Source organism: Myzus persicae, unplaced genomic scaffold, assembly GCF_001856785.1.
Source record: "Myzus persicae strain clone G006 unplaced genomic scaffold, MPER_G0061.0, whole genome shotgun sequence".
Classification (NCBI taxonomy): domain Eukaryota; kingdom Metazoa; phylum Arthropoda; class Insecta; order Hemiptera; family Aphididae; genus Myzus; species Myzus persicae.
Genome location: NW_019103056.1, coordinates 277,152 through 300,775, shown reverse-complemented (window position 1 = coordinate 300,775; position 23,624 = coordinate 277,152). Strand labels below are relative to the sequence as shown.

The following is a 23,624-nucleotide window of genomic DNA, read 5'->3' as shown; positions in this document are numbered from 1 at the left end:
GATTATCGAATGATTAAAATTTAAAGAGCCGAAATCGGCCCATTAGTTTAATGAGCTGGTAACCTATATTTTAACGGCCTAATAAAACTATTGAACGTTTAAAGATTGTTTAACAGATGAATAAAATTTTAATCATTTGTTAGCGCGCTAACGGCTCGTTAAACATTTAACGGGCGTTCATGCAAAAGTAATAAATAAAGTCGTACTAAATCGCCTCAGAATAGGCCATACGCATCACACATTCACACATGGCCACCTCATGAAAAAAGAGCCACCAAAAATATGCCTTACATGCGGAATTACAACTACAATCAAACATATTATCACCCGATCACCGAATGCAGACACAAAAGAGACACCTTCACGATGCACTGAGCCCTGACAAAAAATCCATCCAAAATATAATTTTATTTTTGAAAGATACTGAACTGTACAATCTAATTTAAGTTATCATTATATGTAAAAACAAGCCAATGATCACGTTATCGAGGCTTTTCTTCTAAATAAAAAAAAATAATAATAATAAAGTAAGCAAATTAGGTAGGTTTTAATTAAAATACAAAATAAATGTGGGTATCAAAAATATTTTTGTCTATTTTTTGATGTGTTTTTCCGTCTATATGAGGTGATATGATTTGCGGGACCAATAAATAGCTTTCCGTTTTACGTTAGACAGGTTTCGTTTTATCAAGGGTTTAATCCTATGCATGAACATTAGAGTCTAATTTTCATGATCCTATGTTAAATTATAGAAATATGCAGGGACCATAAAAATGTCCGCACAGAAAGGATTCCGTCTTATCAAGGGTTCGGATAAGACAGGTTTCACTGTATGTGAATTGTGAAATCACAGTTTCATTCCGCCCCTGTAAATAGTAATATAGCATTATTAGTAAATAAATATTAATAAGTAAATATTACTGTACAATTTATGTTTATGTACCTACCAACCTACATATAACAAATATAATAATTGATACGTTTTAAATTATAGTTATTGTAATCTTATAATAATAACGTTTAACCACAAATTAAGATATTTAGGTATCTTTATTCGCGAGTCACGACATAGTCAAGTAGTTATAACTTATAAGTTATAACTACAGAACAGAAGAAAGTTCTGTGTAATATTTTATGACAGGTATTGACCACAATCGCTCCGACACTGCATGGTCATGGGTGGTCGTGGTACGAGTTATGATAAGAGATAAGTTAAAAGAAAGAATACCGAATAATATTATTTATCTATAAAAAATATAAAAAAGTCATAACTTTAAAGTTAAAAATTCTCGAATCTTGAGTCCTGTGTAAAATTTTCAATATTTGGCAGGTGACGACGACACGAAATAATGACAACTTTCTTGAAAACCTTATTGTTGAACAGTAGAAAAACTTCAGCCTTGTTGCCTTCTTATTTTAATTTATCGACAAGATTGTTCTGCGCCAAATCACTAAGATCCGAGGAGAGTAATATCGACCAAAATGATTTAGCGTCTGTTACTTCTCAGGTAATTAAATATAGTGTAATTATAGATCAGCGATTAATAGTTGTCATCAATCTATGATTAATGATCACTCTTCACTGTTGTTGTTGTGTTTATATCATGCATACTGAAGTACTTAACTTTGTTTCATGTACTTGCAACTTAAGAACGAACAACTGGATAAGCTCTATAAAACCATAGAATTTGAATGTCGTAGCAACGATCGTGCAGTATTGCGTAGTTACACTCAATTTGCAACAATGGCTGCAAATGAACTAGGGATTCAAATCGGTAAATGGTATGTTGCAATTTTTATACATAAAAGTTAATGGTATATTACATAATCACTACAGAAATGATAGTATGTAAAATATTGAAAGTGTTGGTGCCCTCATGTATTATGTTGAATATATATATATAAATGTTTTTAAATAATTTAATCATTATGTATTTTACAAGGTATTTAAAATGTAAATCATACACAAATGTAGGTAATAAGTGACTTCCTTAATAAGGTTACCATAAGGTGACAATTTAAAATCAATACTTTCGGACTTCACTATGAAATTTAGGTTTCATCAAAATAATTCATTAAATGTGTAATTTTATAAATTAAAAAAAAAATAATAGAAAAATCAACTAATTTAATAACATAACATGAATTAAATAAATAATATATATTATTATGACTGTTGATATAAGTTATTTTTGTATATTTACATTTACATAGTATCAATTTATAAAATGTAGGTTTTAATTATTGACGAGAATGACTTTTAGATTAATTTTCTTAATCATGTTATATTATATTATTTAATTTAGAATTGCAATGCTATTGAAAATTATTGTGATAATGTACAATTTTATTTTTAGCTGGTCCCCACGTAAAGCTTATCACGAAAGGTATACATTATTACGTTCTATTCACGTCCATAAAAGGTGTAGAGTTCAGTATGAAGTAAGAACGTGGTTTAGATTCATTCATTTCCATAAGCTAACTGGTTCTACTGCTGAAACCTTTTTAGAGTATGTTCAAAGGAATTTACCGGAGGGAGTTGCGCTTAAAGTAACCAAAGTGAGTTATTTTCATCTTAAGGAATTTAAACTAATTTTAATCAAAAATATTTTTTAAATTGTTGCAGGTACTTTTAGAAAATATTCCTGAAAGTGTTTCATCTCACATGACTTCGGAAATTGCATAAATGATATATTATATATTACTCTTAGTTGTTAATGGTGAAACATATTTTTTTTTTATGTAACACAATTTCTGTATAGTAAAACCTATAAATTAAATTTGACTGATTTGTATTTGATTACTATGAAATTTTACTATATCAAATATTATTATTTCAAGTATTTATCAACTGGGTATAAGCGTACATGACTTGTAAGGTTCCTCATATTAAGAATGTGTTCACTTCCTACCAATGCAAAAACGGTAAACATAGTTATCACGGTTGTTGGCCAATTTTTTTTTTTTTGATTAAAGAGAACTCCAAATCCATATGAGTTGATACAGTTTTACAAACCTACTACATAGCAAATCTGCATTCAGCACTTGATTTGGTGTTTGCTTTGATATTAGAGTGAATTGACACAGAAACCAGAAACTTTTAGTTTGAATTTCGATTTATATACATAAACATTTACAAAAAATATATCCCCCTAACAATTTTACGGTAAAAAAAGTGATTCATATTACAAAACAGTAGTAAGTATTAGAAAAAAATATTTTTAATTCTTTGGGTATGCTAAAAATTGAATTTATTAGAAAATAATGGGGCTGTTGAATAACCATACTTGATGAACCACATCCTGTAGAAGTATTTATGTGGAAGTCAGTCGGTTAATTCTAATTTATGGATTTTGAGCGATGAATATGTAGATATTACAATGACATATATATTTTTTATTCTTTTTGTGTACACCGCCTTTAAAAAAAATAAAAATGAAACAATCTTCAACTTCAATATCTTTTTTGAAGGAAACCAGGCAGGGAAATTTAGTCGGTATTTTAGGGATCGAAAATAAAAATTCCATAACTTAAATAATTAGAAAAAACTAACATTTTTACTCAAAACCAGTTTTGACAATATAAATTGTTTGTGATTATAAATAAATGACTATGGATACTTGAAATCTTCACCAAATATTAGCATTTGCCAAACACAGTGCAATAATGGGTACAAATTATTTTCAATATTATTTTTTCTCTTCTTGAGTTTATAGACATTTTAATGTTTCAATAATGTATTTAGTATTTTTATCTATATATGTTGATGGATGTTAAAAGCTTGAAAATTTGATATAAGGTTTCTCATAAAATGCTTATAATGGAATTAATATTAAATATTGAGTGTAAATCTACAATGATCTCTATGCAACTTTTAAGTTAGTATTTTGTAGTTAAAAATAAGTAAAATTTTTAATATTCATACCTATTATTTGAAAATTTAACACATGGGTCCCAATAGCCTTTACTTTATAGAAATACAAAAAAAAGCTGACTATAGTTATACAATAGTTTTTTATGCACATCTGAAGTTTCAATGAACTAGGATATCTACATGCAAAATCACAGTTTTAGTTTTATCAAATGTAATTCAAAGAGTTTTAACCATAGAAATTTGAACTATTCAACCATTACTTGAAGTTTTGGATCAAAAAGTTTGTAAATGGATAGGTAAAATATGTCAGTATTGCTTATAAGTTGTTATTTAGTATGTATATTTTATAGGTACTTGAAATCAGTGGCGGATCCAAGGGAGGGGTAAAAGGGTAAATACCCCCCCCCCACCTTGAGCTTATTATATTTAAAATTTAATAAATTTATTTTTAAAAAAAATGTCTGTTGAATTTTTTCGTTTATTTTATAAAAATGTTGTCATTGATACCAGTTTGTAAGAATAAATTCTAAATGGTGAATATTAATAAGGAGATAATAAGTAATTAATGTTTATATTAATAAGTATGTTATTAAGTAGGTATGAATAGTATCTGATGGATATATTTTTATTAACCCCCCCTTGATAAATTTCTGGATCCGCCCCTGCTTGAAATTGTTATTTATATCATTATATTTAATTATACTCAATGACATTTTTAAAACATTTAGAATTATACTAACCTGTTGCCTATTAATGTTAAAACAAATAACTAGGCTGACGGACAGTCTCCACTCAGAATTGTGTATAGAATACAATGATTTCTCATTGAATTCAAATTTAACACATCTAATTACACAGCAAGGCAGTAACTAATTTAATATAGGTATAATTGTATTTATTTAAATAATAAATCCCATAAAAAAAACGGGCTTTAGCTCCTCCAAATAAGTTTGTCAAGCACCGCTATAAGAAGCAATAGACTTAATAACAGAAAATAAAACAACCAGTGCAGTGAGTAACAATCTACTTGTTTTTCTTTATTATTATTTTCCAATATTACATAGTATTGTATTGTACACAGACTTGAAAACATTTTCTTGTTTAAATTGTTTTAATTTTGACACACGTGATTTCACAATACAAGTTGTGTGCCATACATAAATATTATATATATTTATAAGGATTTTTTTCTACAGAGTATATATATAAATATATATTATAACGATAAGATTTAATCTGTTAAATATTATAATTGTCCATAACATTAGTTTTAGACAACGCCCATAAAAAAATAAAAATAACAGAAATTAATAAGAATATTTTTATATATTATATGTGTGTGTATGTATACAATAAACTTTAAGTAAATTAATAAATTTGTAATAGTTAAAAACTAAAAAGGACGTAGTTTAACATAGTAATAATTTTTCTTCTATCGAAATAACAAAAAAATATGTAAATAACAACATAATATTATATATTATATAAACATGTCGCGACAAGAGTGTTAATTTTAAATGCAAAGGTCATAAACATATATAGCAACTTTATTCATTATAAGAACACGTCATGTTCATTTAATATTATAGAACATAATGGAAAAATTAATAAACCTCTTAAGTTAAGTACGCTAAAGCTACATTCATTATAATATTATATATGATTTTATAATATATTTTAAACTATAAATAACTCTAATGTAATATTTAAACTAACTACTAATTAATAATTATCTGATAGTAAATTTGGTAACAATATTTTCCAACTAGTTTGGACTTAACCATTATATAAAGTAAAAGAAAATGGCACCTGTAAAGAAATATATGATATATGAGAGTTAAGTTTTTTTTAATGAATAAATTGACTTTTAAGTCTTTCCAAATACTGTTTGGAAAATGTCAGTCTTTGGAATATTTTCGTTTCAATAAAATTTAAGTAACTGAATGAATATAACAAAAAAAAAAAACAGTATATTATTTATATATTCATTAATAATTTGTATGATCATTAAAAACAATTATCACAAAGAAAAACCCAAGATAAAAATCACAGTCAATAAAAATATCCAAGAATTCGGAAAAAGAAGAAAAATAGAAAATAATATATAGAACTGTAACAAAGTATTCTCTGTAAATAAACAAACTCAAACAAAATAAAACCATTTAAAATGGTATTCTGCATACAAATTCATGCTAATTATTAACTCCCAAATGTCTGAAAACATTTTGTGCTTTACATGTCGAATCCAGACATACATTATTGCACATTTAACAATTAAATGACTAAAACAACACAAGTTGAGAGTAAAAACAAGATACTTTGATTCAATTTGAAATACAAAGAATTGGCAAGTGAACTCAAGAAACTATAAAATTCAAAAAATTTGTGCTTAAATAATACAGAAAAGATACCTACTAGCCATGTACATAATATAACAATAATATGATTATCTTTTTGTTCCATTTGTTTAAAACACTGGTTGGTAACTTTTAATATTATATCAATGTCATTATATACATTATAAGTACCTAAAAATAAATTGTAATTATACTGAGACCAGTTATTAAATTTAAAACATCACAGGACAAGAAACCAATTCATCGACGCAAACACAGTAATAATTATTAGTTACTGAGAAATTGCATTCGACTGCACATATATTTGAATTCAATATATTATTTAGAATAGAAAAAATCAAATTTGGTTTTACGTTAAAATGTACAAATTTTTCTGATATAATTTTAGGTAATGTTTATATTATCAGATAGTAATTTTTTTCTTCAAACATATTTTAAATGGTTTCAAGTCCGTAGTTGTTTGTACACCAGATAATGCAATTAATCGTTGCGTGAATTCTCGTTACAGTAGTTGTATGTTTGATTAGAGGGTGTGTTTAAACTAAACATATAGCACTAACAACTAAAAACGATCCCATAAATATTTATAAATTGTTCAACAATGATAAAAACAAAATTTGTACTCATGTGCTTGTGAATCACAATGTAGTTTGTAAAAGATACTACTGTAAACGAGATTTGCGTTGAGAGGGAGACCTTACATGATAAATTAAAAACGTTTGTCGTCTTGCATTATTGTTTGAGTATGGTCACTACCTCTTTAACTTTAAATTTAAAAAGTACGCAAATCGCTTAGACTACGTCTACCTTTATCTGATAATGGCCTGCAGATGGACGTGGTTTTTTTTAAGCTTCCAAATACTGGAGGCCAAGTTGCTTGATCCAGTGTAACTGGTTTTTTTGATTCAGGATCTGATTCAAAAACAGAATCGTTAGATTCAACCGTGTCAATAGAAGCTGATGATTTGTCTGCGCTGGAAAAAGGACTGAATAAACTGAGAAGCTTGTCAACTCCAGATGAAGTGGCTTGATCCAAACTCGTGGTGATGTTTTGCAATGAAGTCAACAAAGGTCGAGAGCCCATAACCCAGGACACTTTCCTTGTTCTTTGATCTTCTTTTTTGGTATCATTTTTATGTTTGCACAAATCTAAGCTATCAACCGTGAGTTCTAAATTGGTAGGACCAAAAGAATCGTCTGATAATGACTCATTACTAGCTGTCGGTGCTTTATCATTTAAATTGTTCAATTTAGTCACCTTAAATCGACATTCTTTTTGTTTTTGTTCGGACACTTTAGACACATGAAAACGATTACGTGTGGAAGCTATTGAAGGACTACACATAGGACTACTAGCAATTGGGCTGTGTATAGGACTGGGAGCAGGACTTCGTAATCTACCACTACTTCCTCGCAACATAGGCAAGTAATCATCTGAACCAAGATAATTGGGATTTTTGAGTGAAGTATACTGCATCATTAATGATTCACATGTAAGAGATATCTTTCTAGAATCTACATTTGGTATTTTTATAGCTCTTGTTATGTTGGACTCATCTGTTATCTGGTCAAGTAGATTGTCGTCAATTTGTTTACTGCTATGTCTTTTTTCATTTTCTTCACACATTTGTTTGATCTGCTCTGTTAAATTTGTATACTCCTTTGTTGTGTCCTGCATTCAATAAATAAACAAATAGTTTGGAATAATTATGTTGATGTACAATTGAGAAAAAGCATTAAAATTAATATTATTATGAAATGAAAAAACAATATCTTACAGCTGCATATTTGTTACGTGGCAGAGGATCTAAATCTAGGCGTGTAATTCTAAAATTTTTTGAAATGGACTCTTTCAAATTTCTCAGCCCTTCAACTTCAATATTATTATCACGTAAATCTAATCTCTGCAAAAGCGAACAATATTACAATACATAAGGAGGATTAAAATGTGTAAATATATCGAAAGAAATTTATAATAAGAAGGTTCTAAGTACAAAACAAAGACTACTTTTTTAAAAAACTTTTTAGTTATAATAGTAACAATTTCTATTTGATTATCCTTATATACTATAGGAGCTTAATACTTTACGAAACTAGGAGGTTCATAATATTATTCATGTGATGGATATATATATAGATGCATAACTATTATACAAGTATACAGCTACAATATGAAAAATTTTTTAATTTAGGTGTATTAAATGTTTAAATTAAAATATATATTATGGAAAAAAAAGTTTAAAAACATTTTTAAACATTATTATTATTATTGTTTTGACAGTTTTTAGAACAGACATAATTCTTCTGGATTTATGATAAATACAAATAAAAAGCTTTTACAATTTTTAAGTAATAATTAATTGTTTTGTTTGAATAGGAAGTTCAAGTGTAATTCTTTAAAATGATACAACAGATGAAAATGTCTTTAATTAGTGTAACTATTTATTAAAAAAAAAATTATTTTTATCTGTTGATTGTTGTGTGTAATATCTATCACACAAATAATAAATAATAGTTAAATTCTTTATATATTCTATGATCAGCCAATATTATTAAATACTAAATAATTGTTATGCATATGAATTGTAATTCTATATAAATATCTAATAACACTATATTTACTTAAAATAAAGAGATTTTTAAAATTATTAGTTTAACCACAAATAGATACTTACTTGTAAAGAAGTATTGGCTTCAAGCGCCTCTGCTAAATGTTTGACCCCTTTACAAGTTATTTGGGTGCTTTGCAATCCTAATCGTATTAAATTTTTGTTGTTCATCATTGGTATTTGAATAGCACTAGCCGTGGAGTCAAGTAAACAATTAAACCCAACATTGAGCATTTCTAATTTAGTTTCAGACCCCTATAAATAAAGAAAATAAATAAATAAAATTTATTAGTATACTATTATGGTTTGAAAAAAATGCATTTAAATTTTTTATGACAATTTCCATGATAAATTATTTCTAAATTGCTGAGTTTTTTCTTAAATGCATAATTACCATTAAGTTTGACAAACATTCCGAACACTCATGATTCAAGTTATTATTCCAGACAATTAAAATTGTCAAAGGAGAATTTTGATTTACAATGCTTTCACAAAGTAATTTAAACCCTTTATTTTGAATGTTATTATTGCTAAAATAAGTAATAATGATCAATTAGGTATTGATATGTACACAAATATTTTAGTACCTACTTATTGCGTGACTCATAAAAGTATACATATTTACCTTAAATCCAACAACTGCAATGTGGTATTACACTTAAGTAAAATTGAAAGTTGTTTAGCATCATTTTCATTTAAATAGTTTTCACCCAAGTAAAGTTCTTTTAATGTGTTATTTAATTTTATTAAAGACACTGAAACAAAATGTTAGAATATGTTTATGAAGATTATTTCGATATTTTTCATTTTACTTAATTAATATAAAAAAAAAATCAAACATAGATGGTTTCAAGGTTTATGTGATTACAAATAATATGATCTAGTTCAACTATTTTTAAATTAATTAAAATAATTGAATAAATATAATGATTTAAAATATTGTGTTTAAAAATAATCACCTAATGAAGTTAATGGCCGGTCTGCAAGATTACAATTTTCAAGTTTTAAGACACATAATTGTGAACCAAATTTTAATGAACGACCCAAAGAAGTCATATTTGATTCATTAAGTATTGTGTTCCTTGCTTCTAATTCTTCTAAACATTTTGACTGAAAATAAATTCAAATTTCAATTAAAAATGCTTTATTTCTAAAATTATTTTTATCAATCACCTTTTTTAACGTACGAGCACATGCTTGCCATCCTCTGGTGCCAATATCATTGTTAGAAGATATGTTTAAACAAATGGCAGATTCGTAAAAGTCTAACATATCAAACAATGCAATTGCTGTCTAAAAATTAAAATAAATATTTATATACATTTCTTATAAATTAAATATTATTAATATAAAATAAATAATTGTATTTTAAATAAGACAAATATATATAAATTAAAAAGAGAAAAATATGATACCTTTCTTCTTAATAAATAATTGTTGTAGTTTAATAATTTATAGGTACTCAACGAGACATATTTTCAGGAATTGTTATTATACATATAAAAAATATATTCAAGAGATGTATACTATTGAACAATTTTAAATTATCAGTTCATTAAAGATCAAAATTTAATTAGTGAAAATTGCATAAATATTAATATAACATTTTAACAGATCAATTTATCTTATCAATACTATATTAATTTAAAATCAGTAAGAAGTATTACACAATTCAATAGGTAGGTGGGTTTTTATTATTTGTTGATATGGAAAGTGTTGAAATGGTTTAATTATTGGTAGACCTTGGGATAAAAAAATTTACATTTACTAAATTAAAAATGGTTAATAAAACATTAATTAAGTATTTTTATTTTTGTTTTAACTAAATCATTTTGAATTTAGTTGCTATTTATAGAAAATTAAAATAATAATAGTTATTTTTGATCTGTGCGGCTTTCAAGCTAAGACAGTCATGTTTTTTTTTTTAAATGACTTACTCTTATACCTAATGTTTAATTTTTTTTAAGTTAATAAAAAAATAGTATTTAAGGGATCCCCCAGGTCATTCTTAAAAAAAATTAACAATAGGTAGGTACCTACAATGTACTAGATACTTATAATTGGCTAATCAAGTTCATGCAATAAAATTAATCAGCAAACTTATTTTATAGATATGAACTTTCTAAAGTCTACTTTTAAGATTAAACTTCTATGTCCTGATTGTATAATTAGAAACAGTAGGTACCCATACAAGATTTTGAACCAATTTAATAGAAAAGATAATATTAAAACATTTATTTTATTTTAACTTAAGTTGTCTTACATCATCATTTAATCCAGTTGCTTCAACATTTATAGTTTTAAACTGAACTCTTTTGAAAATTTCTTCAAGACTTTCCCAGTCGACATTGGTCAATAAAACACCTTTTAGATCCAGACATTCGTTCCTCTCCAAATTTGTGTTAATAGATTTTATTTGATTGAGGACCGAGTATAATGGATTAGTATTGTGTCTTTCACATGATTCTTTATACTTGGCTGTGAGTAACTCTATAGTTACGTTTTCCACTGAGAACAATAAAAAGTTCAATTATACATTGTGTTCCTGAGGCTAAGTAATGTAGGGAATGGTTAATTTAATATAATTAGTTATTTACTGGATTCCCAAGGATGCACGGTTTCAAGAACGCCAGTGACAATTTGACTTTCGTCATCCGGAAAAGATACATTGCGACTGATGTACGTTTTCTTGGAGTTTGAACGTAAACAAGACGGACCGACTGGTACATTTGATAGGGAAAGTATTTCGAAATTGCTAGGTAACGATCTGGATTTCCATTCAGTCATTACTGTGGGTGGTTGCTCAGTCGGTCGGTTTTATGGTATTGTGCAGAGGGAGCAGCAGCAGGAGCAACAGCAGCAGTGCATACTTTCGATGCCTCCAATCTAGCTATCGTTTGACCGCGTTCGCGAGGGTCGAAAAGTAAGAGGTTTTTTTGGCGGCGGTCGTCTGCGAGAGTAACGTGCTTCATCTATAACGCATCGTCGTTCGTCGTTGTCGTCGCTGGTCAACAGCGGCGGCAGCACTTCACTCGGTGTCGGTCAAAACTCAGCGTAAACAAACGGCAACGCTCGCGCACCGCATACATATATACGCGCGTAATATACATGTATAAATTTGTCGACGAGACACGGATTGAGACGAACCGACAATGACGAAAGTATAATAATATTCGATAATAATAATGTATCAGTAGTCGAAAATTGCCAATAAAATAATAATACAAATGCGAAAACGTCGGTCGACGACGGTCGGGAAAAAAATATTATTCATAATCGATGGTTAGTGGTTGGTAAAATTGACCGATTGGATAAGACATTCAACCGCGGTAAGCTGCTGTAGGCACTACCAACAGGCTACAAGCCTACAACTATAATAATCACATGCTGCGCTTGCGCATTAATGTGCTCACACGCCAGTCTCGCGGGCGTTTCGTTAAAAATTAAAAAAAAAAAAACGAAAAAATGAAAAATATCCTTAAGAACATTTTGTATGAGTGTTGTGGGTATAAAGTGGTATCGCATGTGAGCGTGTCGACAGACAACGATTAATGTGGATTGTATATATTATTTTTCATTTACTATTTTTAAAATGCCGAGAAATACTTTAACAAGTCATATCTCTGACGAGAACAATAACAACGTAGCATGTGGCGCCATCTTTTTGGTAGGGTCTGAAGTTTCTTACCGCCCCCATCACGCACATCGATATGGTGAAACAAAAACACAGGGGAAAATAATATAATATTTCTTCGGCTTTCGCAAAGCAAACCGTCGTTGCAAAGGTTTTATTTATTGGCAATCTGTTCATGATCGGTTTACACCGACCGTCGTCCATTCCAAGTGTCCGACTTTGTTCCGTTCCTCGCTCCCTTTGTTTCAGGGCCTCGGATCACAATGGTTGGCCGGCACATTTTTTAAGAAACTAAGGTACATATTACTATTTTATTATTGTAACACGAGAAATAAATACACACGATTATAACGTACATGTATGTATATAATATATACGTTGTATACGTATTATGCTTACATAATTTGTATGTTCTTAAATATATAAATATCTTGTGTTTCGTTTCTAAAGGGATCCCCATACCGAATGTTTTGTGGGGGCAATTGTTTTATTGATTGGTATTCGTTCCTTCAAAATGTTCACTGGTGTTTCGATGTATTGTATTGGAAATTAAGGTGAAAATGTCATCGACAGCTGGGAAGCAAAGTAACAACACTGGACAGGATGATGAGGGTGAAGAAGAGGACGACGAAGTCGGGGACCTGGTGTCTGCCATCAATTACAACACCATTAATTATAACACCATATCATCTATGGCAGTGCTCAAAGAAATACTTGGTAAAATTAATAAATATAATTTGCACATAGATATCATCAGCTGATCATATTACCTACTTGTATGATGGTCCATGTGAAACATGTGTTTTGGTTTTGGTCTATTGGCCCTCATTTCAATTGTATTTATTTAATATAATTTGTATAGCTAATAGACTAACCAGTGAATCTAATATTAAATTAACTTTATTCTTTAAATAAAAAAAAAATTTTTTTCTCAATGTATTCATAATTATATGATACATTATCATAAGATAAAACTTAATATTTACGATAAACTTATAAATTTAAAATTACAAAAAAATATTATGTACCTTTATTAATTGAGGATATAAATCTAAAATTAAAATCGTTTGAATTTTTACCATCTTAAATTATTCTACTCCATTTCAATTGAATGTTACAAAAATATAACTTCATTTATTATATATTTATTAATAGGTACCTAACTACTTAAAATATTGGTTATTTTAATATTTATAATTTTATTAATGAATGCTTCATACCAAATTGAAGTAGAACATCTAATGATAAAAGGTATCATGAAAAAATAATTTTGAATTCAATGTTTTATACTGGAGCTGTAGAAATTATAGCAAAAATATTTTTTTTTTCACCGTTCATAATTAATTTTAACATGGTTGTTCTTTAAATGTATAAGGTAATACAATAGTAGTAATACCAGTTTTTTGAGTATTAATTAATTCAATTATTACACTTGTTAGGTACCTATTTAAGATATCTAATTATCTAGTAGACATTACAACGTTAAGTTAGAAATTTTCGTCAATTAAAACCAAATTTTACAATTAAGTAAGGTTTAAATACTAAATTAAGTTGCCTTATTTCATGCTATTTATTGTTAAATTTAATTTTCTATCAGTATGTACAATTGATAAATCATAATACATGTACATGATTATATTTTACATTTTTTATATTTAAAATTGAACGCTATGAGGGTTTTTAATTTTATTACCAGTATAATTATTCTACAAAAACATAGGTAATATGTTGTCTTAGTTGTGTGTTGTTATTTATTATTATTGACTTACAGAGTGTTTTAGTTGAATGCATGATGCCTGATGATGATATGTGTTACCAAACACAAATTTTGAATGTACTTTTATTTTAATGAATGATTTAAATACTTAATAGGTAAAAGCCAATTATTTTGATTTTATTGTTATTTAATTTGTGCACTTTGATAGTAAATATTAAAAGTTTGTTGTACTTGAATGCATTATTCGAGAGCTACTACATATTAATAATGCTTAATTTTACAATGCCATAGGATTAAAATGTTTAAAATTTCTATTTGGCTTTTAGATTCTAAAGGTACAATAAATGTATTAGTGTTACTATCATATATTTTTATTTAACTGTAGTCAATTTATCATGTTGAATTTTTTCTCAGTTATTTTCCAAAAAATAAGATCGTAAAAACTGTTAGTAAAAGTTTATCTTAAAAAACTTTTTAAATTTTCAAAAGAACATTAGTAATCTTACAGTTTTTTATTTCAATCTAATTTGTCATTATTAATAGTCTACAATTTTAAACACTGAAACACAGCCACACTTTTGGATCTGTAGGGTAAGGAGGAACATTTTTTCTCTGTCAAAAAGCTCTAAAATACAATGTTAGGCTCTTCATAATTTGTTTTTATAGAAATTTAAATTACATAAAAATAGGATATTTAAACAAAAAATTACCTTTTTTTTGTTTTCCAATTTATTTATTTTGATTCATTTGGAAATAAATATTAATTGTATTGACTACAAAATTTTTATCATTAATAATATTAACTACATAATTTTCTATTCACAAAGTAATTTTTAAAATATTTAGACCAATTTTTAGGCTTTATATACCATGAATATATTCAAATCTACTATACAGCAGAACGAGTTCCTTGGTTTTATAATAATATTTTACCCGGTTCCTTGGGTTAAAGTCTATAAGGTTTTCCACAAAAACTTTCTAAAAGAATTTCTAGTTCTGAGTAATTTTTTTACTTTGTTTATATTTATTATGGGTCAATCTATTGAGCCTGAGATATTGATGATCATAGAATTAAAAATTAAAGAGTGTTTTGCATAGAGTCCCAAATTTTAATATATAATTCAGATCATGGTAGAGTGCAAGGAGGCCAATGAGGTAGGGGATCATTGGATCAGAAAATCTTAGTACAATTATTTCTAGACAAAACCTTTTTTTTCAGTTTGAACTGAGAAGAAAGGTATGCACATACCTAAAAGACTAAATCTAAATATATTATTGAGTCGTTATCTTGTTAGATATACTATTATAATGTTTTTAATACCTATAGAAAGCACACTAGATTTTCAGTGAATTGTTTTGAATTCCTTACCATATATTTTTTTATTGTCCAATCTACTCTACTCAAATAAGTGAATGTGGTGTAGGTGAATAAGAAATAAAAGACTTGGTTTGCAAGGTAAAGAAATCTCAGGTTAAAGGAAGTTTTATACAGATACATTTTAATTTTGAATCTTAAATATTTTGACTATTTTATAAAACCAATAACAACAAGTTATTACTTATAAATTTATAATGTGTACATAAGCTGTGAGTTATATTTTATTTTAATAAAATTGGCTATGACTAAGCAGTCACAAGCGTTACATTTTGAAAACTTAATACATAGTACTATTTGTCAGTAAAAAGTACATTTGTTAATTTTCACCTTATGTTATTTATTTTGTATTTCAATCATAATAATCTTATAGAAATTTATACACTTTCAAATAGAAAAATAACTATTGATATTAGGAAACGTTGTATGAGGAATACAAAAATGTGTTTTATTCATAGATTGTAAAACTGCATATATTTAAATGTTATTGATAAATGAAAAAGTTGTATTTTAAAGGAGCTTTTTTTACAATTTTGTTGTATTACCAGCTAAGATACTTCACAATTTTAGTTTTATATACTTTTTTTTTCATTAAACTTTAATCAATTATAATTTTTGTTAAAGGAGCTCAAGATAGTCCTGAAGACGCTGATTGGTTTCAACATTATTTCTTGCGTCACGTTAATCGCTTACCGTCACGAAGTCATCAGTTTGTTGGTAGACGTCTTTCAGAATGTAAAGAAGAAGATGAACATATTGAAAACAATTTAAAATCAATAGTTATTGATGACCAACTGAGTAGTGCTAACATAAGTGCTAAATCAACACCACCAATATCACCACTATCACATCATAGAGATAAACATTTTTTTGATGTTAATTTGGTAGAAATGAAGTCTCAGGCATCTTCAACGTCCACTTTAGATTATGATTCAATGGATGAAGTATGGATTAAACGTTACGATGCAGAAACAACAAAACGTCGAGCGGTGGGTATATAGTAAATTATATTTTCTTGTTATTATTCAATTTAAAATATTTGTGTGAGTTAAGAAATTTCTCATTCATGGCAATAAAGATGATTATTTTAATTATTTAATCAGATATGTAAGTATTTCTTTAAATTTAATAAAATAATATTCCTTCTAACCTACTTAGGTATTACTTTCATTGTAAATATTTTTGAAAAATCTAAAGCAAATTTAGAAAACCTAAAACGACATTTTTTGTAGGTATTTATGTAAACCTCAAAATCTGACCAATTGTTTAAATATTCATATGGTTAGAAATTAAATTATTATCTCATGTTTCTTAAAAATCCATAGTAGTCAATTTCCTGAGCTTATTTATGTTAGTATAAAATTATTTGTAGTTTCCATTAAGTATTTTAATTTGGTAATTGTTTAAGTTTTATAGTATAAGAGGGAGTTGGATTGAGCCTCAAAGAAGTGTATATTGTAGGAGAGCAGAGATAAACATGGTATAAAACTGTATAGTACTAAAGTTCTGCAATCTGAAAAACTGCATTATATATTTCTCCAATTTTTATCAAAGGATAACATTATTTTGTATTGGCTTGTTTCAAAGACTTCTTAACTTTAAAAAATAATATCAAAATGAATAAATAAAAAAATAGCTCTTATCATAAATTACTTTTTATCTAAAGTTTGATCCACACCATTTAGCTGTAGCATATATTCTGACATTGTCGTCAACAAATATTTATGTTACTGCTTATGACTAGAAATTGGAAACTCGTGTTTCCAACAAATTTTTTGTTGGTCTAGGCGGGACTTAACATTCAACATGGCTTCTGTGAGATATGTTTTACTATAACCATTTAGGTTATTTTTAAAGCACAAAATTACTAATGAGTCTTTGTCAATTAGATCTCAAATGAAAACTATTTTCTTTGATTTGGTAAAAACATTTGTTAACTTGCTCAGCCTTTATTATACTTAAATATTCAAATTTTAATAATTTCATTACTTTTATACATGTTGATTTTGCATTTTTCTGATCTCAATTAACACATGAATCACTCAAATAACTTTTGTATAACTCAACATTTCAAATGCGTTCAAAATAGTTTTCTCAGTTTTATCTTTAAAATTTAAAGTGATGTCCTCTGCATTCTGATTTTGTTGGTGTATTTTAATTTAGAATCATTAAATAGAAGAAGTTATTATTATATTTATTATTACAAATAAACTCCTTAAGATTGTCCTTATTTATAGAAACAATTCAATGTTTGAATGAATACTAAATGTACTAGAAATCAAGGCAGTTTTTTTAAAAATTAATAATGTTTCTAAGACTTATTTAAGATCATCACCTGCAAATATGGCAAGAGAAAATACTATCAAAGTTAATTTCAGTTATTAATTAGGGTAATACATTTATGTGCAATATGTTTATTATGATATATTTATAGAGAGCATAAGCATGCACACGGGGTAGTCAGAGTAGGCAGTAGGTACTTAACTACTCTGCAAACTTTTTTTCCTCAATATTCAATTTTATCATAATATCTAATCAATAATCTTCTAATATTCAAAATGAATTAGATGATCTAGTTTTTAACTTAAAAACAAATACAATATATTATAATGTGTGTGTGTGTGTGTTAATAAAATATTATGTATGACTAACCTGCCAGTAATGTCTATGCACGCTTATGATGGAAAGTACATTTTAGTATCATTTGTATAAGCTATAGTTTTTATTGTAATTATATATATATATATATATATAGAAATTGAGTTTTTTCCATCTATAAAGAAATATTAATATTAAATAAACTCATGATAAATACCTAGTTATAAACTTATAAATAGATATATTGTTAATCTACATATCTGAAAAAAGTTAAACTAATGACATTTATAAAGATTACTTAATTGGCTTTAAAACCTATTACATAAAGTTACTTAGTTACCCATTATATTTTATATTTTTAAACGTACAATTTACAATCAATTTATTACAATTTTTTTTGTACTATTGATTTATTAATTGTAATATATATATAAAGTTTAAATAAAGTACGTTTCTTTGACAATTACTATTTATTATTTTCCTTCATATTATAGTTTCATAATATAATTTAATGTTACTTCAAAAGTTTTATTACATGCATATTATGATATAATATATTTGTAAAAGTCTGGTAACATTATAGTAGACACTATTAGCACATACCTCCCCCTTAATCTAATTTTTTGTATTCTACTGAGCACTGATAAATATAGATATAGTTATAATAATAATTTTTTTTATTAATTATATTTTGTTTTAGGAACTTGGATCACAACCTTTACCAACTACAGCAGATGATTCAGATGGTCAGTGTGTATCAATTAACCGCCCGAGATCTGGTAAAATATATTTATGTTACTTTTGTACACTGTTAAACTTAAAAGTTATGTTAAATATTAAAATTTTAAACTTGGTTGAATGCATCTATAATAAATCATTAGAGAAACTTACAGTTGAGCTACTAATTAATTTCAATATTATGTTGGTTTAATTAAGTTAATAATAAACATAAATCTTTATATCAGTTCATATCTTATTAATCCGTTTGAATTTATGATTATCTCATTTTATTTGTCATTTCCAATTATGGAAAAAATAAACAATTATTTCAATATGAAGTCAGGGCTAACAAGAAAATGATATGTCTACTTTTAGTTTTTACCTGCATAGATCCAGTCTATCAAAGTGCATTCGATAATTTTTTCTATGATTTTTTATCCATGTATTGAGATAAGCATTGTATTTTGAGTATTGATTTAAAATTACATTTACTATTGACAATGTTTGAAATATCAGCTCATGATTTTTCAGGTAATTGTACTACAATTGCATTTTTCAAAATTTGTTTCCACTTCAATTTGATTTAATATTATTGACAGTAGACAACCATTATTTGTATGATTTAATTGATATAAATATTATTAGTGTTTCTATTATATAATAAATTAAATATTATTTTAATTTTAATAGTAGGAAGAATGTGAGGATTAAAATTCTATTCATATCATTTTTATTATTTAATTAGGTACCTGGAGCAAGGGAGGTTCTGCTCCTATACTCCTGCCTGCAGTGGTTGCTGCTCTGGCTAAAACTAAAAAAGGATTAGTTGGTGTGGAAAGACGTCAATCTGGAGATGATATATTAGCTAAAGGTACTCCAAAAATACAACCATCAAAAAGTAAAACTCAACAATTGCAATCACAACAAGTCCAACAATCTCAAACTACCCAAAAGAAGATGTCACCAAAACCTCGTTCTGGACAATCTCCTTCGCATGCTCGCAAAACAAATACTCTTTTAGATGCTTTTAGACCTAGATCAAAATCTGATGCAGCATCTAAAAAGAACAACACAATCATACTACAAATGAAAAATTCTATTCAAGTTAGTATTGTATTAATTTGTTGATTTATTAATATTATTATTTGAGAAGACGTTATACCCGCTTGTGTTGTCTCCGTCTTACATTTGCACAACATACCAAAAATTGTTATACGCAGACAAGAACCACTCAGGCTGTAGTTCAAGGTAAGCAACCAAATTTTTTCATTTTAAAGATGAGAACATTTACTGTGCAACTTGGTTTTTATTTTTTCAATATAAGAACTAAAAAAAAAGTTATTCAAGTTTGAAAAACTATATAGTAATGCATTTTTAAACAATATAAACTTTTTTTGTACTTGTGATATCAAAAAATTAAAAACAGTGCTACACAGTCTTTGTTTTCCTCTTTCTAGTATGAAAATTTGGTTGCTGAACTTGGATTACAGCCCAATTGTTTCTTGTCTGCATGAAACAGTTTTTTCTATGTTGTACATTTATAAGATGGCACAACACCATGCAGGTGTAGTGTCCTCTTAACTAGTTACTATCTTTTTCATAAAAAATTAATATTATATTTTAAAAAAACACAGAATACAGAGATACAATGTGGTTTCACTTTTCTAATTTCAGAAATGGATTGTATTTTAAGCAATCATGAATCATCAACAATTGTAGATTTTTCTTCAAAATTATTCAATGTTATTCTATTATTGGTAAAATAAAAATCTAACATATGCTTTTTCATAGTATTATATCCAATCTTTCCTGGTGTTACATAGAACTTTTAGAGCAATCCATATTACAATGTTTAGAAATAACCAATAATTATAATAACTATAATGAAAAGTAATATTGTTCAATACGTTCCTCACTTTATTCAAACTCTATTGTTTTTCTTTTTGCCTTGGAAAGTTGAGTGTTATTTGTAAATTAAATCATTAAACATTATTGTGTATATTGTATACAATATACATATATTGTTCAGTTGTTGTAACATTTTACAATTCAGCTTTATTAATCTATTGATATTAATTATAAAGTACACATTAGTATCTTATCTTATAAGAAGATAAACTAATAATGTGGGTTTGAAATTGTAGATGATTATTCTGTTATTTTTTCATCTTAAATACGTTATTTTACCTGACCGTAAATAATTTAAATTGTATTCTTAAATTACCTCTACAGTTAAAAATGTGTTATTTAAAACCATTTTGTTATTTAGAAATTATTCATATTAGTAGGTTATGTACACCTAACTCATAAATTATTTTTTATTATTGTTTACAGCAAACTCTTAAATCACCTGGTTCAAGTGCTCGAAATAGTATTAGTGGATCAAATATATCTAGTGATACTGTTGAATTTAATAATTTGGTACCACCTCCAACTCGAAATCGTTATAAGCAAACTGCAATAGCTGCAAGACCACGAGCTGGATCAGATAGTGCTAGTACCAAAGGAGCCGTTTCTAAAATGATGGATTTATTTAGACATAGATCTCAAAGTGCTGTTTCTGCAGAAGACAAACGTAAAGCTGTAAGTTCTATAGTTGATTACTTAATGCATAATAGGGATCACTAATTTCTTGGTCTCTAATCGTTCCATTTAAAAATGTTAGTACACAATTATAATTTATGAGTGGTAGTGAACAGTTTAGGCATTAAATAAAAACATTTTAAAAGCTCTCAAAAATGTTTAAAAAAGGAATATAAATGAATACAAATTTAGGAAAAAAAACTTGTTATGTAGTACTACAAAAAAAGAAAAATAATACATTTATTTAAGCATGTTTAATATATTTTTAATGCGATAAATATGATCTAACAATGGTAGTATAATGTTTACCATAATATATAGATACTGGTGGTATCACATCTTGGCGATTTGTGACATACATATAACATAACATCACAGCGCATGTTAAATGTTTATATTATTATATATTTAAATATATATATATAACTTATAACAAAACTTATTGACACTAAATATCAAAATGAATATTTCAATAGACAATGAAGCAATATTCAAAAATATTGTTAGAAACTGAACAAATTAATAAACTTATAATTGTATATAACTTCTAATGGTATCTTTCACTTATTATATTGTTTTTATAGTAAATTATATTTTTTATAAACTAAGTTGATAAATTACTAGCTTCTGGTGCACCTTGATTAAGAGAACTTTGTTATGTCGGTATTACAGTATTACAGCTAGGTGCCTAATTGAATATTTTTAGTTGTAAGTCTTATATGAGCAAGTCGGTTTTGTGATATCGGTATTAATGATAACTTGAACCTCTGGTGCTTTTTAATGTAGAAATGTTAATGAAAGCTAAGTTGTGCGTTAATTTATCAGTCATCATCAGATATCTAGACCTGGCTGGGTAATCTATAATATGAAGCATAAGACTTTAGAAAAAATACAGCTACTAATATTTAATAGACTAAATTGTGTTTAATGGTGAAAATATTGAAAAAAATACAATGGTACACACGTAACACAGTGACCTTACTTTATGTACAGTGCTTTAATTTTTAGGCGTTTCGTTTTTGATATAATATATATATATGCATTTAAGAACAAAAACACATGGACTTATTATAAACATTTTTTAACATTTACCTATTTGTTTATATGTAATAGACTTGTAAAATAATTCTTTACTTATATGCTAGGCAGGATAGGTTTTATAAAAATATTTTTTTTTAAACAAAAATTACCAACTTTAAAATGGTTTTTTACTGTACAAAGTAGTTTTGTTAGTGTTATAAAAAATAATAGTGGGTAATACAACTGTCGAAAACCATAATAATATATAGACTAATGAGTAATGAGTCTAGATGATGAGATATACGTGAGTATATTTTTGTAACTTTTAATCACCTACATGAGTTTGTATTATTTTGTTCATTTTGTTATAAAAATGTAAATCATTGTTATACTTTTGCTGAAGTTCATGCAGATGTAGAACAACGTTTTTTTACAATTGTTCTCCATTGAAAATTAACATGTGAAATGGTAGAGGTTTGGTGGGGAGGTGAACCGATGATATAATAACCAGTTTTTTGTGTGAGCCCTCTGACCTAGTTTATGAAATCGACTACCGGAACAATAGAAGTCCATTCACCAAACTATTTTTTTTTATGACAAATTAAGTTGCAGTGAATTAGCTTTGAGGTAAAGTTAAAATTAATAGTAGACTTTAATAAATTACATAGTAGTTACTGATTGGTTTTGGAAAACATTTGAAGACAATTGAAGTAGGCAATCGTGAAAACGACGCCGAGCTCTGCCGCCGTGTTTTCGAATGACCCTCAGCGGACATCATGCTGTAGAAGTGACGTTCTATGTTGGTGCCTTGGTGGGAGTCTTGAGCTGTGACCGTTGTTTAGTGAAAGTGTCACGAAAGACCTTGAAACAACACGACTAATTGCCGATAAATGTTATTATTATACATCGAGTCCCCTCTACCAAGGATTTTGTTGTCGGCTGTGGTACGAGTTCCAGTGCACTGCAAACATAATATTTTCGTACTGGTATTTTACTATATGGAGATACTCGCCTCCGTTCTGTTTTTATTATCCTCATCATCATTATTATTATCATTATTATAATATTTAATGATATTATTATTTTTGTTTTTCTCGCGTCTATATTTTCCATACGAGAGCACGCGCGCTCCGCTCA

General features: G+C 27.2%; 3 protein-coding genes across 5 annotated transcripts in view; 2 read left to right on the top strand and 1 right to left on the bottom strand.

The window, feature by feature from the left end:
- Nucleotides 1-1,199: 1,199 nt before the first annotated feature.
- LOC111033689 (28S ribosomal protein S10, mitochondrial) lies at nt 1,200-2,780 on the top strand. Its single transcript, XM_022314559.1, has 4 exons — nt 1,200-1,508; nt 1,652-1,782; nt 2,358-2,559; nt 2,627-2,780. The coding sequence occupies exons 1-4, from the start codon at nt 1,350-1,352 to the stop codon at nt 2,684-2,686; spliced, it is 552 nt and encodes a 183-aa protein (XP_022170251.1). The 5' UTR covers nt 1,200-1,349; the 3' UTR covers nt 2,687-2,780.
- A 2,550-nt stretch (nt 2,781-5,330) lies between these two features.
- Nucleotides 5,331-11,627, bottom strand: LOC111033696 (protein phosphatase 1 regulatory subunit 37). The gene is made up of 9 exons (XM_022314571.1): nt 11,438-11,627; nt 11,104-11,348; nt 10,014-10,133; nt 9,800-9,950; nt 9,466-9,595; nt 9,235-9,370; nt 8,907-9,095; nt 8,010-8,135; nt 5,331-7,903 (listed from the first exon to the last, which is right to left on the bottom strand). Exons 1-9 carry the CDS (start codon nt 11,625-11,627, stop codon nt 7,004-7,006), a joined length of 2,187 nt encoding a protein of 728 aa, XP_022170263.1. The 3' UTR covers nt 5,331-7,003.
- Nucleotides 11,628-12,522: 895 nt separating this feature from the next.
- LOC111033695 overlaps nt 12,523-23,624 on the top strand; it is a 34,902-nt gene continuing 23,800 nt past the window's right edge. The window contains exons 1-6 of one of the 3 annotated variants that reach the window (XM_022314569.1): nt 12,523-12,770; nt 13,029-13,191; nt 16,191-16,555; nt 18,865-18,943; nt 19,630-19,988; nt 21,219-21,467. In XM_022314569.1, the coding sequence (XP_022170261.1) occupies nt 13,035-13,191; nt 16,191-16,555; nt 18,865-18,943; nt 19,630-19,988; nt 21,219-21,467 (1,209 nt within the window). In that variant the 5' untranslated portion in view covers nt 12,523-12,770; nt 13,029-13,034. Of the gene's footprint in view, nt 12,771-12,924; nt 13,192-16,190; nt 16,556-18,864; nt 18,944-19,629; nt 19,989-21,218; nt 21,468-23,624 lie in introns of all 3 variants that reach the window. The other 2 variants (XM_022314567.1, XM_022314570.1) reach the window with 2 other exon arrangements.